At 33.9% G+C, this 20,513-nt stretch overlaps 1 protein-coding gene across 1 annotated transcript in view; it reads right to left on the bottom strand.

Annotated features, from left to right (window-relative positions):
• LOC113498816 (putative inorganic phosphate cotransporter) overlaps positions 1-20,309 on the bottom strand; it is a 59,583-nt gene extending 39,274 nt beyond the window's left edge. The window contains exon 1 of the mRNA XM_026878958.1: positions 19,961-20,309. Within this exon, the coding sequence (XP_026734759.1) occupies positions 19,961-20,036 (76 nt within the window). The 5' untranslated portion in view covers positions 20,037-20,309. The remainder of the gene's footprint in view (positions 1-19,960) is intronic.
• Positions 20,310-20,513: the final 204 nt, after the last annotated feature.

Genomic DNA, 20,513 nt, shown 5'->3' with positions numbered 1-20,513 from the left:
AATATTTCCTATTTATATTTCATAGTTGTTAACGTTTCTAGAATGAGACAAAGGAATGCAAAGCATAGCCTGCCTGCCTGTCTGTACGTCTGTATGACTATCTGTCTATCCTTTATGGCCAAACACTTAACTTGAAGATTTGGAATTTCCTTTACTTTGGTTTTAAACGAAAAATTAAACTCCTTTATGCTACGATAACATGAAAATATAACATTATAAAATAAAGATTTTAACGGGAATTAAATTACATAATTTTATTAAATATCTAATTTTCATAATTTTCCATACAATTAAAAATTAATTCTTAAATCAGCACAACAGTTTCTAAATATTCCGCGGTAGAACTAACTTTAAAGTATTCACAAATTCGACAGTAGACGGACATTCTTGACCCCAGAAACACTGGCATGATACAAACACCAAAAGAGGATGGCTATAAAATCGAAAACAACAACAAAGAAATTCGTCGAAACGTATTGCTACCACCTGTATCCACAACCAATGTCATTGTGACATGTAAACAGACAATGCGATGAATCATCGTAGCTTTCCACTTACATACATTCATAAGCATTGTTTGTCGAGATTCCGACAAAATTCTGCATCATACGTGATCGCGGACTTGCTGGCGATTTTCCCATATTTCCTTAGTAGGAAAATGGAAGGATATAAAGTGTTAGTACATATTTTATTAGTTTAAAACGAATGAATACTTTAAAAACAATAAACAGAGCAAAGGTGGTTTTTTAATACCACTTAAACTTACAATCATCATGAAATATTTTTAATGTTACCCACCCTCTGAACTCCTTCTAAGAGGCTGGACCGATTTCAATGCATTTTCATTATATAACGAAAATAAATGAATGAAAATTATACAATTTGTCTGTCATTACACACTTCATTTACTACCTTAATCACTAAAATATCATAACTCACAACGTCTATCGTGTAAGCAGTAAATAGATATTTAATAAATATCTAACGTATAGAAAATTTTAATGTAATTAGCTTTAGCCAACAGCCGAGAAGCGGACAGCTTTATGACGCGGCTCCATTAAGTAGTACCGCTTTCGATTGAAGCTTTCGCACAGCGGCAATGAAGACAGCTAATTTACCGTCAAATGTCGTAAAATGGAGGAGACTTGGGTTTAAGAACCTACAGTTAAGTGACAGATGGCTGTTGGAAGGTAGTCTAAAGGCGTAAAATATCATTTAGCCTGTAATATTGAATATTTTTTTCAATTCCTTATGACAACGAGTACGTATGCATGTGCATAACAACAGTTCTTACTCATATAGATTGAAACTCAAACATTTCAATCATTTATATCCGCGTAAATAAATCAAAATAAAATATTTTTATTTCAACTCAAGTCAAGTGTACTATGAGGAAGTATCTCAAGTAATACATATTCTAACTCATTCCTACAACAACACAAGGTGAGTCTAGAATCATTGAGAATCTAAAATTTCCTGAAAGGATTTTATTCTAGACGTGTAGTTTTGATCTATGGTAATGGAGGGCTAGGAGCTCTAGGAAACCCATCACGGTCTTGCCAAACGTTGCCTAGACCATCGAAAAGCGGTTCCGTGAGCTTTCCCTTGTAAAAGCAAAGGTATGTTTGCAGTGACATTATGATATTATACCCCAGGCTGTCCCCTCGACATGCTTAGATGTCACTAGAGTTTCACTCCAGAAAAGAAGGGCTTAGTACAATCTTGATGACACGAAGAAGTGAATCGTGAATATTAATAAACTGTGACTGTGAATCACAAGAATGTATTTACATTCGTCCGTCATTTATTCATGGACTTCGGAAGTCGGAAATCATATGATTTGTCGCATTGCTTTCCTCATCTCCTGTCCCGCTTCCTCTTGTATAACAGATAGCAATAAGAGGAAATAATTACTTTCTAGCCAAGTGCCATTTCTAAAAACGGAAACGTCAAAAAACACTCGAATGTATTGAGATGACAGGTCAAAGTCACGTGACTTACCGAAACGAAATGTCATTTCCATACATTTAAGCTTTATTTATTGTAGTTAAAGATTGGAGAAATCTCACATTCCTTCGAGGTCGACTGTGGAAGCAAGATGGCGCACTACACTCCGTAGAGCGAACCTCGCTTTTCTCTCTTCAATGTTACCTTCGGATAACTTTATTTTTTTTATGATTCCCGGGTTAAGGAATTAAATCCTTGTGTCGCGGGGGTTTCACAAGCGTACAAAGCACGTGCACAACGACACCCAAACTAAGAACAAGCATTCGTGGGTCACACTCGAATCCGCGGTGACCTCAACCACTCGGCTATCCGTGCAGACAAGTGCACTTGATCGTTTGCTATTCTCCTTTCAATTGTTTCTCAAATCAATCAGTAATCAAGACTATTGCATAAGCGGGCGTTGACCTCGAATAAAAGGCAAAGTAAGAGTAAGTACCACTTAAATTCGCGTGACAGATCTGATTTGCATTAATAACATCGTTAACTGGATGTCTATGCAATTGTATTTATATTTTACGATCGCACAGACCTTCTGAGGCATCGCTACTGTGACTCGCACAAAGGCTTGGCACAAGACAGTACAAAAAACGGTCAAGTGCGACTCGTACTTGCGGCACTAAGGGTTCCGTATAGAGATACAGAAATGGCAAATTTATTTGCCACACTCTTTATTTTTGGTATAATTTGTTGTTACAACAGCAACGCCGGCAACAGACATATTTGATTTGTATTCTTAAAAATATACTTAACATCATCATTATAACATTTCTACGCATCAAACGTGACTATCCTAATATAGTAAAAAACAGTTACAAAACAATTTAAAATATTAACGATAATATTTAAAATACCTATTTACAATAATGAATAGGCCATTATCGCTGTTCTTAATATGAGCCGCGAACCCAATTTGAATATAAAGCATAAATCTAAACCGGTTTAGAACAAAAAAATAACTTCAGCTTTTTTACAGTGCTTAGTTTTATTATGAAGTTTTATTATTTTGTATAGGAAGTTTTAAAAGCTGCCTCTGCATGTATTGAGCGAAAGCCAACACCAGCAAGTAACTGGAAAATAAATTGTTACCCCGATAAAATAATAATGAGGAAAAGAACTGGACTTGAAGACAAAATGCAAGTTTCGATTTTGTTTTCGTTTTGTAAGATAAATTACCTTATGTATGCGCGGGTTTTTGGACAAAATTATAAAACCCAAAGATATTATAATAAAAAAACTAATGAGTTAGAAAAACCCAAAACTTTTTGAACATGTGTCGTCTTAAGTACACAGATGATAAAAGCGTTTTAAACAGGTTTTTATGTAAATCATTACAATACCTATTGAAGTTGGATATTATAGTTATAAAATTAGTTTAGGTACAGATGACATAAACTGATTCTGAAATACTTCAGAAGTCATTTTCGATACTTCCATAAATTCCTTTATACCGTTACAAAAAAAATACATATAAAAAGTATAAAATATTCATCGTATAAATTTAACAATCTACGCCATCAAAATGCATTAAATTTATATGGCAAGGCTGATGAAAGCCGTTGAACAACCGGCAAAAACTGCCAAAGGGCTGGTCGGCGAAATAACGAGTCTTCGACAAAATTTTGGAGAACAGTGTAAATTGTAAAGTTTAACGACCTTATATGAAAGTGCCAAAAGAGAAACGTAACACACGCTTTCTGCGATGAAGGTTTTTATCGCCAACTTTGGCTTGCAAACTTGGTGCATAATATAATATGCTGTCGTATAAAAATGATATCGGTTTGTGTAAAATTTTGTGTCAACTGGAATGCGTTATAAGGAGGCTAATGGAGGCACTCTGTTCAACCCATCTGACGAACTCAGCAACAAAGACACCATCTTCTGAACTTTCTTGTTCACTTGTTCATAATCGGACATTAATTTTATTCATAAGTATGAAAATAATTACTTCTAAAATATAGTTGTCCATCCCTATTATGCTTTCTAACAACATTAAAAAAGAGAACGTTCTCAATTCGTCTGTATTTCTTTCTCATTATTACCACAGAACTTCGGAGCGGATCATCATCATCATCATCTCAGCCTATAGGTGTCCACTGTTGGACATAGGGCTCTCCATACGTTCTCGAGCGCGACCGGTTCATTCGTTTCGGACTGGATGAACCAATTTTATTCGACTCTACCAGTCGCAGTATAACACCTTGAACCTTCCGTGCTACCTTTACGTACCGGCCATAAAGAAGTACCCATTACTACGTACATCACACAAAGTTTATTGAGGAAAAACAACTAAAAAAGGCACATGATTCACGATATACCTGTCCGAATGAACTTTACTTAAAACTGTTCACAAACCCGAATAACATCTGCATTGTGAATAAGCACTTACGGCAGATCTTATCCTTTACAAGTATTTTCATGCAATGCATACAAATTGCTTTGAGATCGGTACTTTCCCGGGTTTGTTTTAGTTGAATGACTCAAAATTTTGTGAAACTTATTTCTTAAATCTTGTTTTGAAAGTGTTTTTTGAAAGTGAAAAATTAAATTTCTTGAAATCCAAGGTTGCGATACAAGGGGAGGTGTTAAGAAGCAATTATAATTGGATCTAAGAAACGCATCTATAATACCAGTACTAAGAATAATAAGTTACAAATTGATGTCAGCAATAGCGGTCTACTGATTAACTGCCGAAACGACTGACTGTTCATAATGGCATAGTTAATAATTGCAAAGTACACAAGTACTCCTGTGTACTACATGTTAAGTAATAATCCTTGCCCTTACCGAATCTCTCTTTTCTAATTTAACTGCCGTCCATGATCAGAGGGTCTACAACTACGCCTTAAAGTAATATTTTAGCAGAAGTGTAAGAGGGATAGCGCTCTACGCCGTGTATAGCGCTGTCACGTTTCCACAAACATAATAAACTTTCAGTCGTGGTGGTACTCATGCACTCATTACTTACTTTAAACGTAAACAAATATTGCACAAACCCGTACACTACGTGACAGTACCAGCTGAACAAATCTATTACGTGTTTTATACAATTTTCTATTTAAATAACCAAACTAAATTGTGCCAGTAATGACCGTAATAATTATAAAAGTTGATGGAAATGTTTGCACATATTTTGAAGAAATCAGTCGCTTCGAATGTAGTTGCGTTATAGTAATACAGTGTTGTACCTATTGCAAAGTTGTACGTCTTAAACGGTTTTCATAATTTTTCTTAGATTTTCCTGCACTTTGCTGAAAGCAACAATAACTTCAGCAAATAATGGGCTTGTTTACGTAAACTTTTCCTATTATACAAAGTGGTATTTCTAATGGTTCAACAAAACAATCAAACAATTAACACAATCTAGATTCATCCATAAATCTGCATCAGAAATATTCATTTTCCAACTCAAAGTCATGCAATCAGTCAGCAAGAATTCCTGTTGTAGGTAGCGAGTAACTGACTTAAATTTCAATGTTTAATGCTAGCTCAAATGTATAAAAATGAAATTCCGTGTCATTAAAACCTGCCACTGTCTTGTATGACATTGATAGATCTAAGTTAAGAACGCTACCGTTTGTCGAAAAGTCACTCGGCTACGAAGGCTTAACCAAAACACACCACATCGTCAAACAGTACTTTTAAAAATATAAGAAAAAAACACGAGAAGCTAATGACAGTTTAAATTATTTCATCACCAAAGAGTATTAACAGCTCTGAACAATGCTATCATAATTCATGACTACAGTCTGTACTGGCAGTAGCCACAGCGGGAAAGGTAGACTGACCATAAAAGATGTGACCAGGAAAGAGGAAAACAAGAAACACCTTCGTACTTGTAAATGTGACTGTTTATTTAGTGTACGAAATATATGCAAAGGATTTACCTGTAACATGTAACAATACAGGCAAACAGTTTGCATATATATGAGTTTTACAAGTTTACTAAGTGAAGGTCGTGTTACTAACCCGGTTTCTATGACTCAATTTGTGTATTAAGATTCGCCAACGGCATCTGTGTATTTAAATCTTAAGCATAGGATTACTTAGACATTACCTCACTCCGACGCCCTTATACTAGGTGCAACAAACTTTGAATTTACAAATAAAGCCTAAGTTTGACTTTAACTAATTGAGAAACTAAAACGAAATAATTAAAATTGAAAAAAATACAATTATAACATAAACAAAACAAAGAAAACATTAACACTTACCTACATACAATCAATAACAAAGAACAGTAATATTTCAGACTGAAGTTTTGACAAAACTATTGTTGTAAAATATATAACTCTTAGATATTACAAGACAACGGTTTCATTAGAGACTAACATTACAGATTAACAGACTAGTCTAGTTCTGACGTCGTCCTGTCTAAGTTCGCAGACTTATGCTTGAAAAAAGCCTATGTCAAGACTCGATTCGGTTGTCTAGAAGTCATCAATCTACAGTAAGCAAATAGATCAATATATCGTCATCCCCATTCCACATGACAACAAAGCCTTTTCTCTTTTGTTAGATAGTGATAAACTGCAAAGTTGTGAGTGAGTGCAAAGACCTCTTTTATTACGTTAAAAAGATTCGTTTTCTTTGTCTCCAGTGCATGCAAATTTTACAGCGAAATGTACCGTCATCTTAAGTTTGATTTGCAAAAAGGTTTTACACAAAGATTTTCTGCAATTTCACTTTTGAAAAACATTTTCCCATAATTTTTCTTTGAATGAAATGGAAAGATGTGTACAAAAATTGACGCACAGCTTACTGTTCCGAACTTCCTAAAGATACTTGACATCACAATGCCTTTGACAACAGAGAGACAGACAACAGAGTTGTTCTTAAATTCTGTGAAACAGAGACGGCACTCTATAGCGTGTATTGCTGTCACTCTTCAACATCTACAATTATACTACTTCAAGTGGCTATAGTAAACCACCCAGGGTACCACGCCTGCTTATTATGAACTCGAGGAACATGGCCGAAATGTGTATTAGCCTCCCTTTCCGAGAACAGACGATCGTAAAACATCTTATTTGATGCCCCTGATGTTTTGGCATACGTCGGTATGCGTCTAACCTAAGTGGAAAAACTAGGTCATTATATCGCGACCGGTTTTTCACACACGATACATTTGTGTTTGAATGTACGGTCCAAATAAAATAACAAAATTTTGTTGTATCTGCTCAAGTTTAGCGACGTCGAAATTATTAGTATCTGAATAAAAAAATGGGGATTATACAAAATTATCCACCATTTGTTTGGAAACCCTATTATATTTATTACCTTCATAAACAACAATTCCTTTATTTTTTCGGCATTAACTCGAAGTTTGAAACCAGTTGTTTATTTCTACGTACAGCAAGAACATTTACAAAATGACGGCCATAACGACCTATTAAAACACTTTATATAACAACATAATCAAGGACTAAAAATAAAAAGATTTCATCATCTGCCGACTTATCAAACCACCTGCATCAGATCTATCGTTTGTCAAGTGTAGGACACGCGACTAGCCTTCGACTGTCCATTTATCATTTCAGTTAAATATACAACCAACCACACAATGAAAACAACCAATTACAAACAAAAATCAACCTTAATGTCTTGTTATAAGGATACTGTTTCTTATCGTTATCGTGGCGCGGTTCACTGTACAGTATTGGTTTACTAATGGTGAACGTTACACAATCATAGTATTTGTAGATGTAATCTTATACACCGTATTAACGCAATACGGTATTCGATATTATTTTTCCATACCATTGCATTATGTCAACATACTTAATTAAAGATACTTTCGATAAATAATAGCAGTTTAATGAAGTTTCAATCTTGAATAGAAGGTTTTATATTCACTCGTAGCCAATGTACAAAAAAAAGAGAATGATAAATAATGACCTTAATGATGAGAGAGCTAACAAAATTCGTCAAAAAACATATTAATGGTTAATTCAATTAGTTATGTTAAACATAGTCCAGGAACTATTTAAACAAAAAGCCTCCTTTTGGTTTTACGTCACTCTTATATTCAATGATTGACTGAATAACCGTCAAAATTCAGATCTACTAAACTGTTTCCAATACCTCACCAAGTCTCACACTACACGAGTTAGCCTATAGAGTTTATTATTTGAGACAAAATTAATTAACCATAAACACTTTAAATACCTTGTCTATGTTCATAATTAATTGACTATTGTACTCACGTACACGTCTTAACACCAATAATTAAACAATAATTTATTTAATTAATTACGTTATAAACTTGGAGGTATTTTATGTTAAAGGAAAATTTTTACTTCTAGTGTTATTAACTGCTGTACTGTATACCAATTAACTTATAGTAATATTAGATTTGGAAAGAAGGCGAATGATGTTTCTTTAAGTTCAGAAAGGAACTAGCTGTGTTAAAAAAAAACTGACAATTCTTAATAAAAGAAACTGGGCTTACAAATCTTACTAAAGAAAATTTTCACCAACCTTTGGAAGTATGGACAGATCAAGCTCATAGTGATATTTACTATTATACTAATTGTTGCCCGCGACTTGGTCCGCATGGTTAGAAGATAATATATACTTAAGTTATGATTTACACCTGCCCTGTTTTTTCCACATTTTCCATTGTATCTTCGCTCCTATTAGTCGCATCGTGATAGTATATAATTTTTCAATTTCAACCAGTAGTTCCTGAGCGCGTTCAAACAAACAAGCAAACAAACTCTTCAGCTTTATATGTTAAGTATAGGTTTGTTAGTAAGTATTCTCATGTACTTAAGCGATATTAATAAAAGACTGGGGATTATACATGTATAAGGATATATCCTAAAGTTTATTACAAAGTATCTACTAAGTACTTGTACGCCAAATATCTTTAAAATCGATGTTTCGCTTCAAGAGCTAGCTAACATGCAAATGATGTAAACACCAACTTTCACATTGACTATAAGAAGCGGATACATTATTTGCATTCAGTATTACAAAAAATAGTATTTAAGAACGAAACTGTTTTTCGTAAGATATAATATTAATAGTTATACAATTAAATATTATATTCATGCAAGTCGTAAAATTATAATTGCCATTATTAAAGCGATTATTGAAATCAACTGAAATTAAATTTTATCCTACAGAGTACAAACGACATTCCCGTTGCTGTTGCCGAATCTGATTAAAACAAATATAGGTACTTGTAATGTGCAAAAATGTAGGTACTATCTATACCTAATAAAATAAGTACTCAACAAAGTTTAAGATCCTGATATCTACAAGAGTGGGACCTCCCCTTTCTTCCTCTCGCCAATCTTTTTACCCGACTGTGTTCGATGAAGAAGTATATGTATTTAACGATGTCGATTTCTCCCAGTTTACCTTCACCACAATCGACCTTGACAGCCATGTCCGTACCAATATAGTTATGTGTATAAAATTAAAGAGCTTTATAGTTAAAGTGGTTTATTTTTAATTCTGCATCGTCAGAGCAATCAGAATAAAGAATGTTCGGCCTCGAACATTTAATTTAATTACAAGAAATATTAATAGATTATAATAACATCTATTCGTGTTCATCTAATCGACACAAATATGTTTTTACTACCTCTTAAGGCTTCGATAGCTCAAGATCTCGAAGACATGCGTCAATTTCACGAGTTACAATTAAAATTATTTAAAATTACAGTCGTTTTTGACCAGTCGCGTGACTCCTACCAGCCGTTTTAATTCATTTTAGCGCTTATTACAGTCAACATAATATTGTAATTAAAAAATATGTCAGAAGTAAACTAAGCATCCCACTTATCATCTCCAATTTACCCTCCGAATAAGCCTCTCTAGCTTCAAATAACAAAACCCCATATTTATGTAAATAACCAAGTTCTACCAAATAATTTATTCACACACATATTTACTACAAAGTTGTTTGTGCTAAAAATAGTTTAACAAAATTACAGTTCAACGGACGCAGTCGTTTAACTTGGCAACACTACTTTAATTTATCCTGTAGTAGAACGCCATACTATATTTTGATAGCAGCCAAATAATAGTCCGATTAATCATTGTAACTGCCGGAATGTCAAGGCCGTGCTCAATTAAAACTGCCTTAGTTTCTTATAAAAACCCTTCTATTACAGATTTAATCAGTTAGTCGAAGCTTCACCAGATCGTTTTTATAAGCACTACTTACCCCAAACACGGAACGGCTACCAGGCTTTAGAAACCTATAATAATTATATTCTTACCCAAGCTAAATGTTACCCCAAAGATACCCTAGCAATAAGATAAGATAAGATATATTTATTTGTAAGAATATGTTAATTTTTGAGATGTTACAAAAATTTTCGCTCCATAATATTCTGCTGTTTCCGGCGCACACATCTTTGAGGTATGTACAAATAATAATGATTATACTAAAAACAACACATAAAACACATCAGAAAAACAATTACAAACTATATAAAAAAACAACATTTATATTTAAAAAATTCCAATGGGGTTTTTCGTATAAAAAATCACTTATAGAATAATAACATTTGGTTAAAAGGAACTTAAATAACTTATTTATTAAATCTCTAATGTTCATATCTATAAAACAATTTGGTAATTTATTGTAGACATGTATTGCCATGCAAAACACTATATTTTTATAATTCTACTCTAAACTATTAAGAAAATTCTTTTAGCATCCTTCTCTCGATTGCACGTTTTGCCAAATCAACCTCAAGCTGGGCAACACGATACCCTGTAGTCGGACTGGTTGTCTGACTTTCTAGCTTCTGACTACCCGTAACGGAGATGTATGTAAAACAGTCAGGACCCGCAATCCAACGTGCTTCCGAAATATACACAACTATTGTGTATGTTTATTAATCCAAAAACAATTTCGCTACTTCCAAGTCCATTCATGAATTCTAATTAAGTATTTTATGCTACCGTTTAGACTGCACGTGAGTTTTTTGAATGACATCAGCTATTAGCATTCAGGTGCTTACTTACATGGTACACATATAATTATTTTACTTAGACTAGGCACTCAGCCAGTGATTAAGTATTTCAATTTACATTAAGTAGTGTTATAGAAATCCCATAATAAGTTATTTTTATCTTGGTACTTGTAAACTCCGTAAATGTTGTGGTTTCCTTGCACGGTGCACGAAGTGCCGATCCGATTCCAATGCGGGCAAGATACCAATTTTAGTTTGTCAAAGTCATATGTTCATGCTGGACAAACGTTGAAAGAAAACATAGTAAGTTAACCTGGATTCTAAGTATTGGATTCTGAAATCGCCAACCCACAGTGAACCGTGATGATAATTGCTCAAACGATTTCCACATCGAAAGAGGCCTGCGCTCAGTATAGGCTGTCATTATTCAGTATGAATATTATCTTGTTTCCCTTAGACACTTCTACAATCGTTATCCTATCGACAGCCGTGTGTTTCTAACGACACAACTTAAGTTAGTTATGTCAATCTTTCGAGAATGGCAAATACAACAACACAAAACGAAAACCTCTTCACTTCGTATTTCGCAAAATTTCATGTTCACACATGCAAAATTCCAATTATCGAACATTTATGATACTTATCACACGAACTATAATGATCAGCCAAGCGAAACATTCAAGACTTGGTTGTGTTGACTTGTAACAATGTTTTATTTTATTATAATTTACATACATTGTGTGTATTATCGGGGGACCTACCAATATCTCTTAAACCAAGTCTCGTATCGTTGTGGAAGCGAGAGAGGGATCTAAACGACGTAGAGCGACGTCTCTTTCTTACACAACTACAGCAGTAGGCTCCCTGGTTATAACAACACAATCAGCTAAAGTTTCCCAAGGTGATGTTACAAAGGACGTTTCCAATGTAAACTGTTATTAGTACAGATGTAGACATAGACGTAGTTTTAAATACAACTGTAACAGGTATAAAGGTTTTATTCTGATCATGATTTACATGATTTAGTTACTATGTAGATGAATTTGTCTACTATAAAATTAACTATAATATTGTTATTATTTTGTTTATTCTGCAAAAAAGATAAATGATTGTTTTAAGCTAGCTGGAGTCGACATTTCTCAACTAGCTACCCTGGAAACAAACGTCAAACAAATTCAGAGCTCATACCCTCTTTTTAAGTCCAGATAACTTTGAGTTTCCATAAAAAAAAAAACCAGTGCAATTTCCTTTCTGGACCGGCTTTTGGAAGTAAGAGCCAAGTCAATGTGAGCAAGCCTGTACCATGAAGCAGCACGTATGCCCCGAATAGCTCAAGCAGTTCAACCATTAATATGTCATTAAGTTATTTAGTTAGTAGCTGTTAATTAGTAGATGTTGCCTTTATATTTATTTAAATCCCATGGGTTCTCTTTGGATAGTTCTCGATTGATAGTCACGCCTAGCCAATTATCCTACAAATTGGGATTGTGTAACAAACTTCAATGTCTTTACTGAGCACGTGAAATCAAAGACTAGCTCACGACGTCGAGACTAACCCCGATCTGATAATGTTTTGCCCATTATTTTCTATTCAGATTAAATCAAAATATGTTGAACTAAACAATGACTTTTTAAAAATTGTTTTCTAAGGGCAAGATCAAAATCATTTATTAAATTATTTTTTGTGAATAAACAATATCGTAAGCATCAAAGACGTCACTAAAAATGAACACGTTTGTAGAAATGTCACTTGTTTAGAGGAGCAAGTATTTGTTTTTATGCAACAGAAGAAGTCGTTCGGTCATTTTATTTTAATAAAACTATTCGCTCGAGTCTAAAATGAAAAGTTCTATTTTTTAACAATAATATTTTCAAAATAACTGCACAATTAAAGCAAGTTAGCTGCTATTGTGGTATTGGGTAGCAAAATAGGGTTGACACCTCCTTTTACCACCTTTTTTGTTTTCTGAAGTAAATAGCCAATGACTTTAGCCGACGCCGAGGACATATCGTGTAAATATGTTAGATTTCGATGACTAAAAAGATTCCAAGCTTCTTTAACTGCATGAGCCAGATCACGGGATCGCCTGCAAGCTAGTGTACGAACTTGAATCTCATCACAAACAACCGCCTCCATCTTCCTTTAAACATCATAGCCCAACCATTCACAAATTATGTCATAAATAAAACAAAAATACCTCCTACGCATCACACGCCTATTCTACCAAAGGCTCAAAAGGAAGAGGTCTATTTCCTCAGTAAAGTTTCACAACAATGATTAGGTGCGTCAGACCCATTAGAACGACACGAATGGACAGATGGGGACGAACGAAGACGGACACATTGCGAAAATATCCGCCTGACCGATTTAACTGACGGTAATGTCTAATGATTGATTAGAAACCAAACATACCAACATGGCTAAAATTAAGATGATGCAATTGTGGAAACGTGACAGTGCACTACACAACTTAGAACCCGCGTATTGTCCAGAAAGGAGATGGTGATAGGTGAATCAATCACTCAACTCAGCTTATAGACTTTTAGACAGAGGCCTCCCTAAAGTTTCACCACAACACCCGGTCCTTAGCCATTCGCATCCATTAATAGCCGGCTCTAGGCCATTTTAGGTCACCGGTCGATCAGGCTGAAGAACATCCTACACTGCCTTTTCCGCCTCGTCTCCACTCAAGAACTCGACCGCTGTATTGAGGCAAACGATACAAACTATTTCGGTATCTACTACCGATCATTTCCTGAACTAATATCCGATAATATCAGTCCATCCATTACTTTTAATTACAATTGTTAGATGAAGCTATGAATATCAATGCACTGTAATTGCTGGCTCTTTACATTCGTATAAGGTTACTGATATGTGGCTGTTTCCAGTAGTTCCTTGTACTTTGTACATTCGAGTATTAAAACCTGTTTCTACCTTATACTCATTTTTACAATGGAAAATAGATTTTCCAACGATCAATGTCAACAAAGACCGTAAAATAATGAAAAAAAAAAACAAAGAGAATAAAAAATTATTGAAGATATTAAGTTTCGACTATTAGGACATGAGCTACCAATAAAGGATATTACGTCACAAAAAAATGTCTGTGTAATGTCTAATAAGAATGTTTAATAAATGAAACGTATTCCGGTCAAATTTAAACTAGAGCCTTCCAGAGGAAAACTACAATCCGCAAAAAAAATGGCCTTCTGATACATAATTTATCAGAGTAGATGATTATAGATTTTTTTTTTGAAGAAAGTTGTCAATTACATATTACTCAGACTCAATTTATATTGTTATACGTTGTATGGTAAGCGAGCTATTAAAGAGCTGATATTGCCGTTTGTATATATTGCTTACTTGAAAGACTGTTGCGACCTTGCAAATGTCAAGGTTGAGAAAGATAGCTGTATGGAAAGCATACGAACCAACACACAATTAAACTGGGTTAAGTAGATAATTGAAGATAGATGGCTCTTCGTCGTTCAGGACAACAGATCTGGTTCGAGAGAGTCAAATGACACATTTTATTATTACTAAGCTGCTTAGGCTTGATGCACACGGATTGGTTATGTTGCCCGTCTCCTACAGATATAAAAGAGAAAGTAAGAGATCATATTTAGAAATCTAGAGTTTCTTTCCAGTTAAAAATAATAGTATCAGTATTGTTTTTAAAATATATAAAGTACGTTGCCCAACAGCGGGACACAGTGGCTAGATAAAAATAAAGTAGGTTAGGCTACCTACTGTGTATAAAAATCCGTCGTTGTATTTAACAAGCAACGACAGCAAAAAAGCGTAAACAAAATGCACACGTGAGTAATATTAAACTAGTTTACTCCAAGTAAACGATTCATTATCTAACTTTCCACGACCACGTGCGATACCTTGACATGCATTATATATAACTATTATACTATCAATAGAACCTAACACTAATAACAAAAGCACATTTCACAATAGCCTATCAAAACTGTACCAATATCTAAATACTGACATGTTGATAAAAGAAAAACGTAATTGTAATTTCGTAATTGGAACGCTCACAGGGACGTGAAAAGGAAAATCGATAAAAAAAATCGATTTTCAATTTCATAACCGTAAATTGGTATTGTAATAAATCGATATAGGAACCGGTTAAGTGTGCAATGGCCTTACAACGAAGCAATGTTACATTATCATAATCACGTGCTTATTTTAATGATAATTATTGCAACAGGCGATGTGACTGAATGTCAGATTCAAATCTTTTAATACGAGTACACCCTTTTGTGTTTTTATAACACGTTTTTGTCTTGGTCACCGGAATTTAAGTGAGCATTTGCTTAGGAGTTTTCTGCATAGGTATGTACCTAGTCAGTGACGTGACTTGTCAAAAAAGGGGTGTCATTTACTGCCACTATGTGAAGAATTCCATGAATTGTAAATAATTCAGCTACTAGACGCGTCCTTCAAAACCTTCCCATGGCATATTTTTAGACCATCCTACCATAAAAAAGGCTAATTATCACAGATATAATCACATAACTTGTAATGGAAAATTATTACAAATGTATTTCTTTTATTCATTTCGCGTGATGACAAAACCTACAATATCGTGAATTCGTGACCAACAATACTAAACATTACACAAGTATTCATAAACGGTACCTACTCAAATGAAACCTAGGTCTTTTTTTCGTTAAGGATTTAATGAGTTCAAAGACCTTTGGTTAATAGCAAAATCCTGTTTATGTTTTGTCCCAAATTGGGAGCATTGTTTTCTTTATGGCACCTTAACAGGTTAAACAGAAAAGGTTGTATACTTATATTACTTAGTAACAATTAGATTACGTATTTCTCGTATATTTTATATATACAAATGGTATGTTGGGATATGATGCTATTGTTCCTAATTCAAATCGATTTGCTTAACATTTACGGAGCTAGTAACTTAATAAATTGCATAAAATAATATATTTATATCCGGTTACCATAAATTTAGGAAAATTTTATTTATCCTTATATTCGTATACTCATTTAAATATATTGAACATAAAATCTCAAATACAGGACCTCCATGAAGACCTAGTTACAAAAAAACAACACCTAGAGATGTAAACTTAATAATGTTGTTCGGATTAGGTTTCGAATCTCAAAAAAAAGACAAATTATTTTACTAATATGCAGCCACTCCATATAATTTGTACCTTAGACGTTTACCCGAGCAATACCGCCGGGCACGGGTCGGCATGTAAATTCAAAACAAAAATATTTTCAAAACATCCATTGAGAATGGCAGGTGGTTGTCTCTTTACATCGTTCATTCATTACAGTGACCGTCACTGAATGAATGTTTACAAATATTGACAGTTGACTTACGAAGTATTATGAAGGCCAGTATTTGTTTATTTTGTTAATTGTTATCTTACTGGGAATCTGAAAGGAAGGAACTGAGGTTGTTACCTCGGCTACCATCACAAGTCTCTTGCTATTGCGAAAGAGATGGTGCTCTAAGCCTTATATAGCGTTGTCTCACTTTGTCAACTTTAATATTTCTAATTTACAGTTTGGCAGGCCCGTAGACCTGGCTTGTGATACTAGGTCCTATAAGTATTAATAACAGTCTTCTTTAAAATGAACAAATTTTATGTAACCTACTTCCTCACGTCAATTTTATTAACATGTGCCAACAAGACGAAAACTTACATATTAGGCATTCGTTATTAACGCATCATTAAATACACTGCATGCATTGTTTAACAATAGCGTGCATACCAGTCGATTATTATTACCAACTGCAATGTCGATCCGAAACTGACATTACGTAACGTCATTCTCAATTGACAGATGCACAGATTATAATCGCCTTTTGATTATTTGTGAAGAGGTTAGTATTGACAGCCGACGTTTCAGCCAGTGATAATACCATGATCTTATCGTTGTACAAAGACATGTTATGACTATCTGAGCTAAGTTATTTTATTGAAATGTCTTAGGTATTGATAAAACAGTGAGACTTCAAGAATATCTAAGAAGTTAAGATTATGTTGAAGCAGATTCATCAAGATAATAAAGATGATTATAGGCATTTGAAGACCTTGGCTCGAAGTTCACCTAAACCTTTAATAATATGAAGAAATATTCTCTGACATCAGATTAAATGTGTGTTCTGTAATTCGTAGGGAAATTAGATCACTTTAGCGTCCATATTAAGTTTTATGCGTCTGCAAATGAAATCCTCACGTTTTAGCATTTATTAATAAAACTGGATGACCTAATATATGTATATTATAACGACTCAATTACGATGATGACTAATATGTATAAGTATCTACTCGAAAATATCGTACCTATAGCAGATTTAGGTCTAAAAAAGGGAGCTAGTTTGGATCGAAATGCAGAGGAGCTAATTAAGACAGCTTTCCTACTTTTAGCAGGAATCGCTACCTTCCCGAAAACTTTAAATGACTCATAGCGGCGATATATAAGCAGCGCTTATAGGCAGACCTTTATAAAGACATCTCAAGGATCAATATCGAAACAATAGCTTATAATATAAACTGCATACAAACAGTATTTACACAAATAAAAAATCATAAACAAAAACTTTTATGACCGACAATTAACTGGGTATGTGAGACACCGCGAGCTAAGATATAACAAACAACAAACAAGTGCAGACGGATGTGTATTGTGAAGGAGAATAACTGATAACATTACATTCACCTGTGGGTCTTAAACCACGCCTTAGAGGAAGACAGTTGTAGAAGTGTGACAGCAGTCTATACGGCGAGAGTGGCATCTCTTTTCTACAATTGGTAGAGCATTACTTTAAGATGTGGTGGTAAGCAGATGCTTTGTCTACGTCTGCAATTTTAGGATAAATCCATTTTCATTAATAATATCGGGATGTAATTGTCTGTTGAGTAAATTCGGGAATCTATGCTAATCTGTACTTTTTTTAAAGTAAAAGGCAAGGTACCAATTTGGGTTTTAAAACGCGAAAACGTATTAAGGAAAACTGAAAAATAAACTTCATTGAAACTCTTTAAAACAGTTTCAGTTACAATATCTAACCAATTCGTAAACCTGTAATATCTAAATTTAATTCAAATGAAAATATTAAACCTTTTTTATATCTATGGATCGTTGATAAATATTATGCGCTCACAAAGGGTTTTAAGTTCAATTTATGGAATGATTTCCTATTGCGTATTTTATTGAGAAATAGGTAAATGAGTTGCGAAGGTCGTATAGATTACTACATAGAAACTCCTAATGAATAAAGTAATTTAATTATTATTTCGTCAGTTCTTTCACGATAGTAGTTATTATACTGAATAGGGATGATGACTGGGTATGAAAAGAAAAAATCTCATTAGTCCCTCAGTTAGATAATTGAAAAGTATGAGACACGCAATTTTTCCTTTTTCAGAAAGACTAGAATTGACGAGGATTACCTGCTTTAAAGTTTAGGAGAGGGGGCTTGTGACGTGACGATATGGTAAAAATTTATACTCAATCGTGACGTCACGCGTAAGTTTCATTCACTGTAATTTGGTCAATTTATGTTTGCGGGACAGATTAAAAAATACGTATCCATTATTATACAAAAAACTACAAGACGGACAGTGCAAAAAAAAATTGTCGTCATCCCTATTGTCGATAAGATGACATTAAAGAACAAAAATCTCACTTTGTTCTTGTTTCTACCCTTTGATTTTCTTGTCCTACTAAACCAACTACAATTAACAGATTACCTTACAAAATTCCTAATATTTATTTTTAAAATTAAAATACATCCGACTTCCAGCAAACGTCGTGGAAATTGATTTCATATAGGTACCTAGAGATCCTCAACTACTCAGTCTGAGTACTAAGTGTGGTCCATGGTATAAGCCATAATCATTTGGCCCACATTTTTATGACATAAGTACTTAAGATTCCATTAAACCGTTATTACTCCATTAAAGCGGGTTCTCGTTACTTCACTCCATTTCGAATCGTAACACAGATGGTTTGGACCTAGACTAGTACCTAATAAAGTAGATCGTGTTAAACATGATTAAAGAAATGATTGAGTTTAAGCATTGACTAGTGCCACAGATTACTAAATACTTACTACGTCTAATGCTATCAATGTCTTTTACCTACTAACCCGGTGTCTTTAACTATTAGAAATAATATTTTATGTTATTTAACTATTTAAATTGTGTGCAAAAAATATAACATACTATTTAATATTGTGACTTATGAAACAACGCTCATAACAAAACTAATAATGAGTATGTACATTCTAAATATGACTTCTTTTTATTTCGCAAAAAATTGCTAATAAAAGTAAAAGGTAATACCGAAATTCTCAATTTAAACGTGGTAATAAGGAAGCTAACCGAAGCCCGGGAAATCAAGCATACGGCCTATCGCGATAAAATTAAACCTGTTTCCTCAAGCATCTTTACAGCCAGCCTTAAAAGCAGGTAGTTTAAAAAAATATTGTTGAATTATTTTTTTTATATGCCCTCTACCAAACATACCGTTTTAACGACATTGTTATCAGCCTCAGTTTTATAAATGTCACGAAATGTTTTACCGATTTTCAATTTAATATGGAAATTGGAGGCTACTTAAATTTATCAAAAGTTAATGAAAACAGTTCATTATTTTTAGCTTTTTATGGGAATTTGCATAATTATTGTTATATTTACATAACTTATTACAAGTTCTACAGATGTTTAAACTTGATCTTTTAGCATGATTTTAACCTTGATATTGGTTAAAATATATTTTAAGAAACCTTTAAAGTTAAGAATTTATAAATAAAACTTTGACACGTTCCAATAATTTCTGATAAAAATAATAAATGGTATCTATAACTGTACGTTTTAAATTACAGACGACAGTTAAAGTTATGTCCTTTGAAAAACAACCCTTGAAAGAAACCGATGAGTTCAAAAAATATATAAAAAATATATTGATAACACCTAAACCAAACCATGCACTAAATAAAATAAAATAATCTAAAACTTACTTGGCTTATCCGAGGAGTCGTCATCCATGATCGCCAGTTTGCTCGGCCTTTTGTCATCTTCCGACTTCAAACCCATTTTCACTGCAACGTTTGAAAATTAAAAAAATAAATAGCTTTAAAACAACGCGATTATTTATTGACGGTTTATTGAACACTAGCACAAGCTTTGAATCGTAAAAAAAAAATATAATATTTGAGATTGTTTTTCTTTATTTGATTTTTATATTTGGATTTGAATGTTGATTTTATTTATTATTTTGTTTCGTTACGCGCGCGTCAGTACGCCATGCTCGCGACAGGTGAGCGGTCCGCGTTCAAGCGCTCGCGAAGGTTGCTATCGACTGTCACGGTGTAGTGGCCTAGCCTTGTTTTTAAGGCACGCGACTGCAAGCCACGCAGCTGACTCGCGTTGGTATCATGTAGGCAGGTTTGGATCAGTGAAATTGACATAGCAATTGACGCGTTGAGGATCATCGAGATTAGCATGTGGGGACTGTGGTTCTGTATTCCAATATTAATGTTAAATCCTCTTTTGTCGGAATTACTACAATAA

This window comes from Trichoplusia ni, chromosome 11 (assembly GCF_003590095.1).
Source record: "Trichoplusia ni isolate ovarian cell line Hi5 chromosome 11, tn1, whole genome shotgun sequence".
NCBI classification, from domain to species: domain Eukaryota; kingdom Metazoa; phylum Arthropoda; class Insecta; order Lepidoptera; family Noctuidae; genus Trichoplusia; species Trichoplusia ni.
The sequence above is the reverse complement of the archived record's forward strand: the minus strand, read 5'-3'. Positions and strand labels throughout refer to the sequence as shown.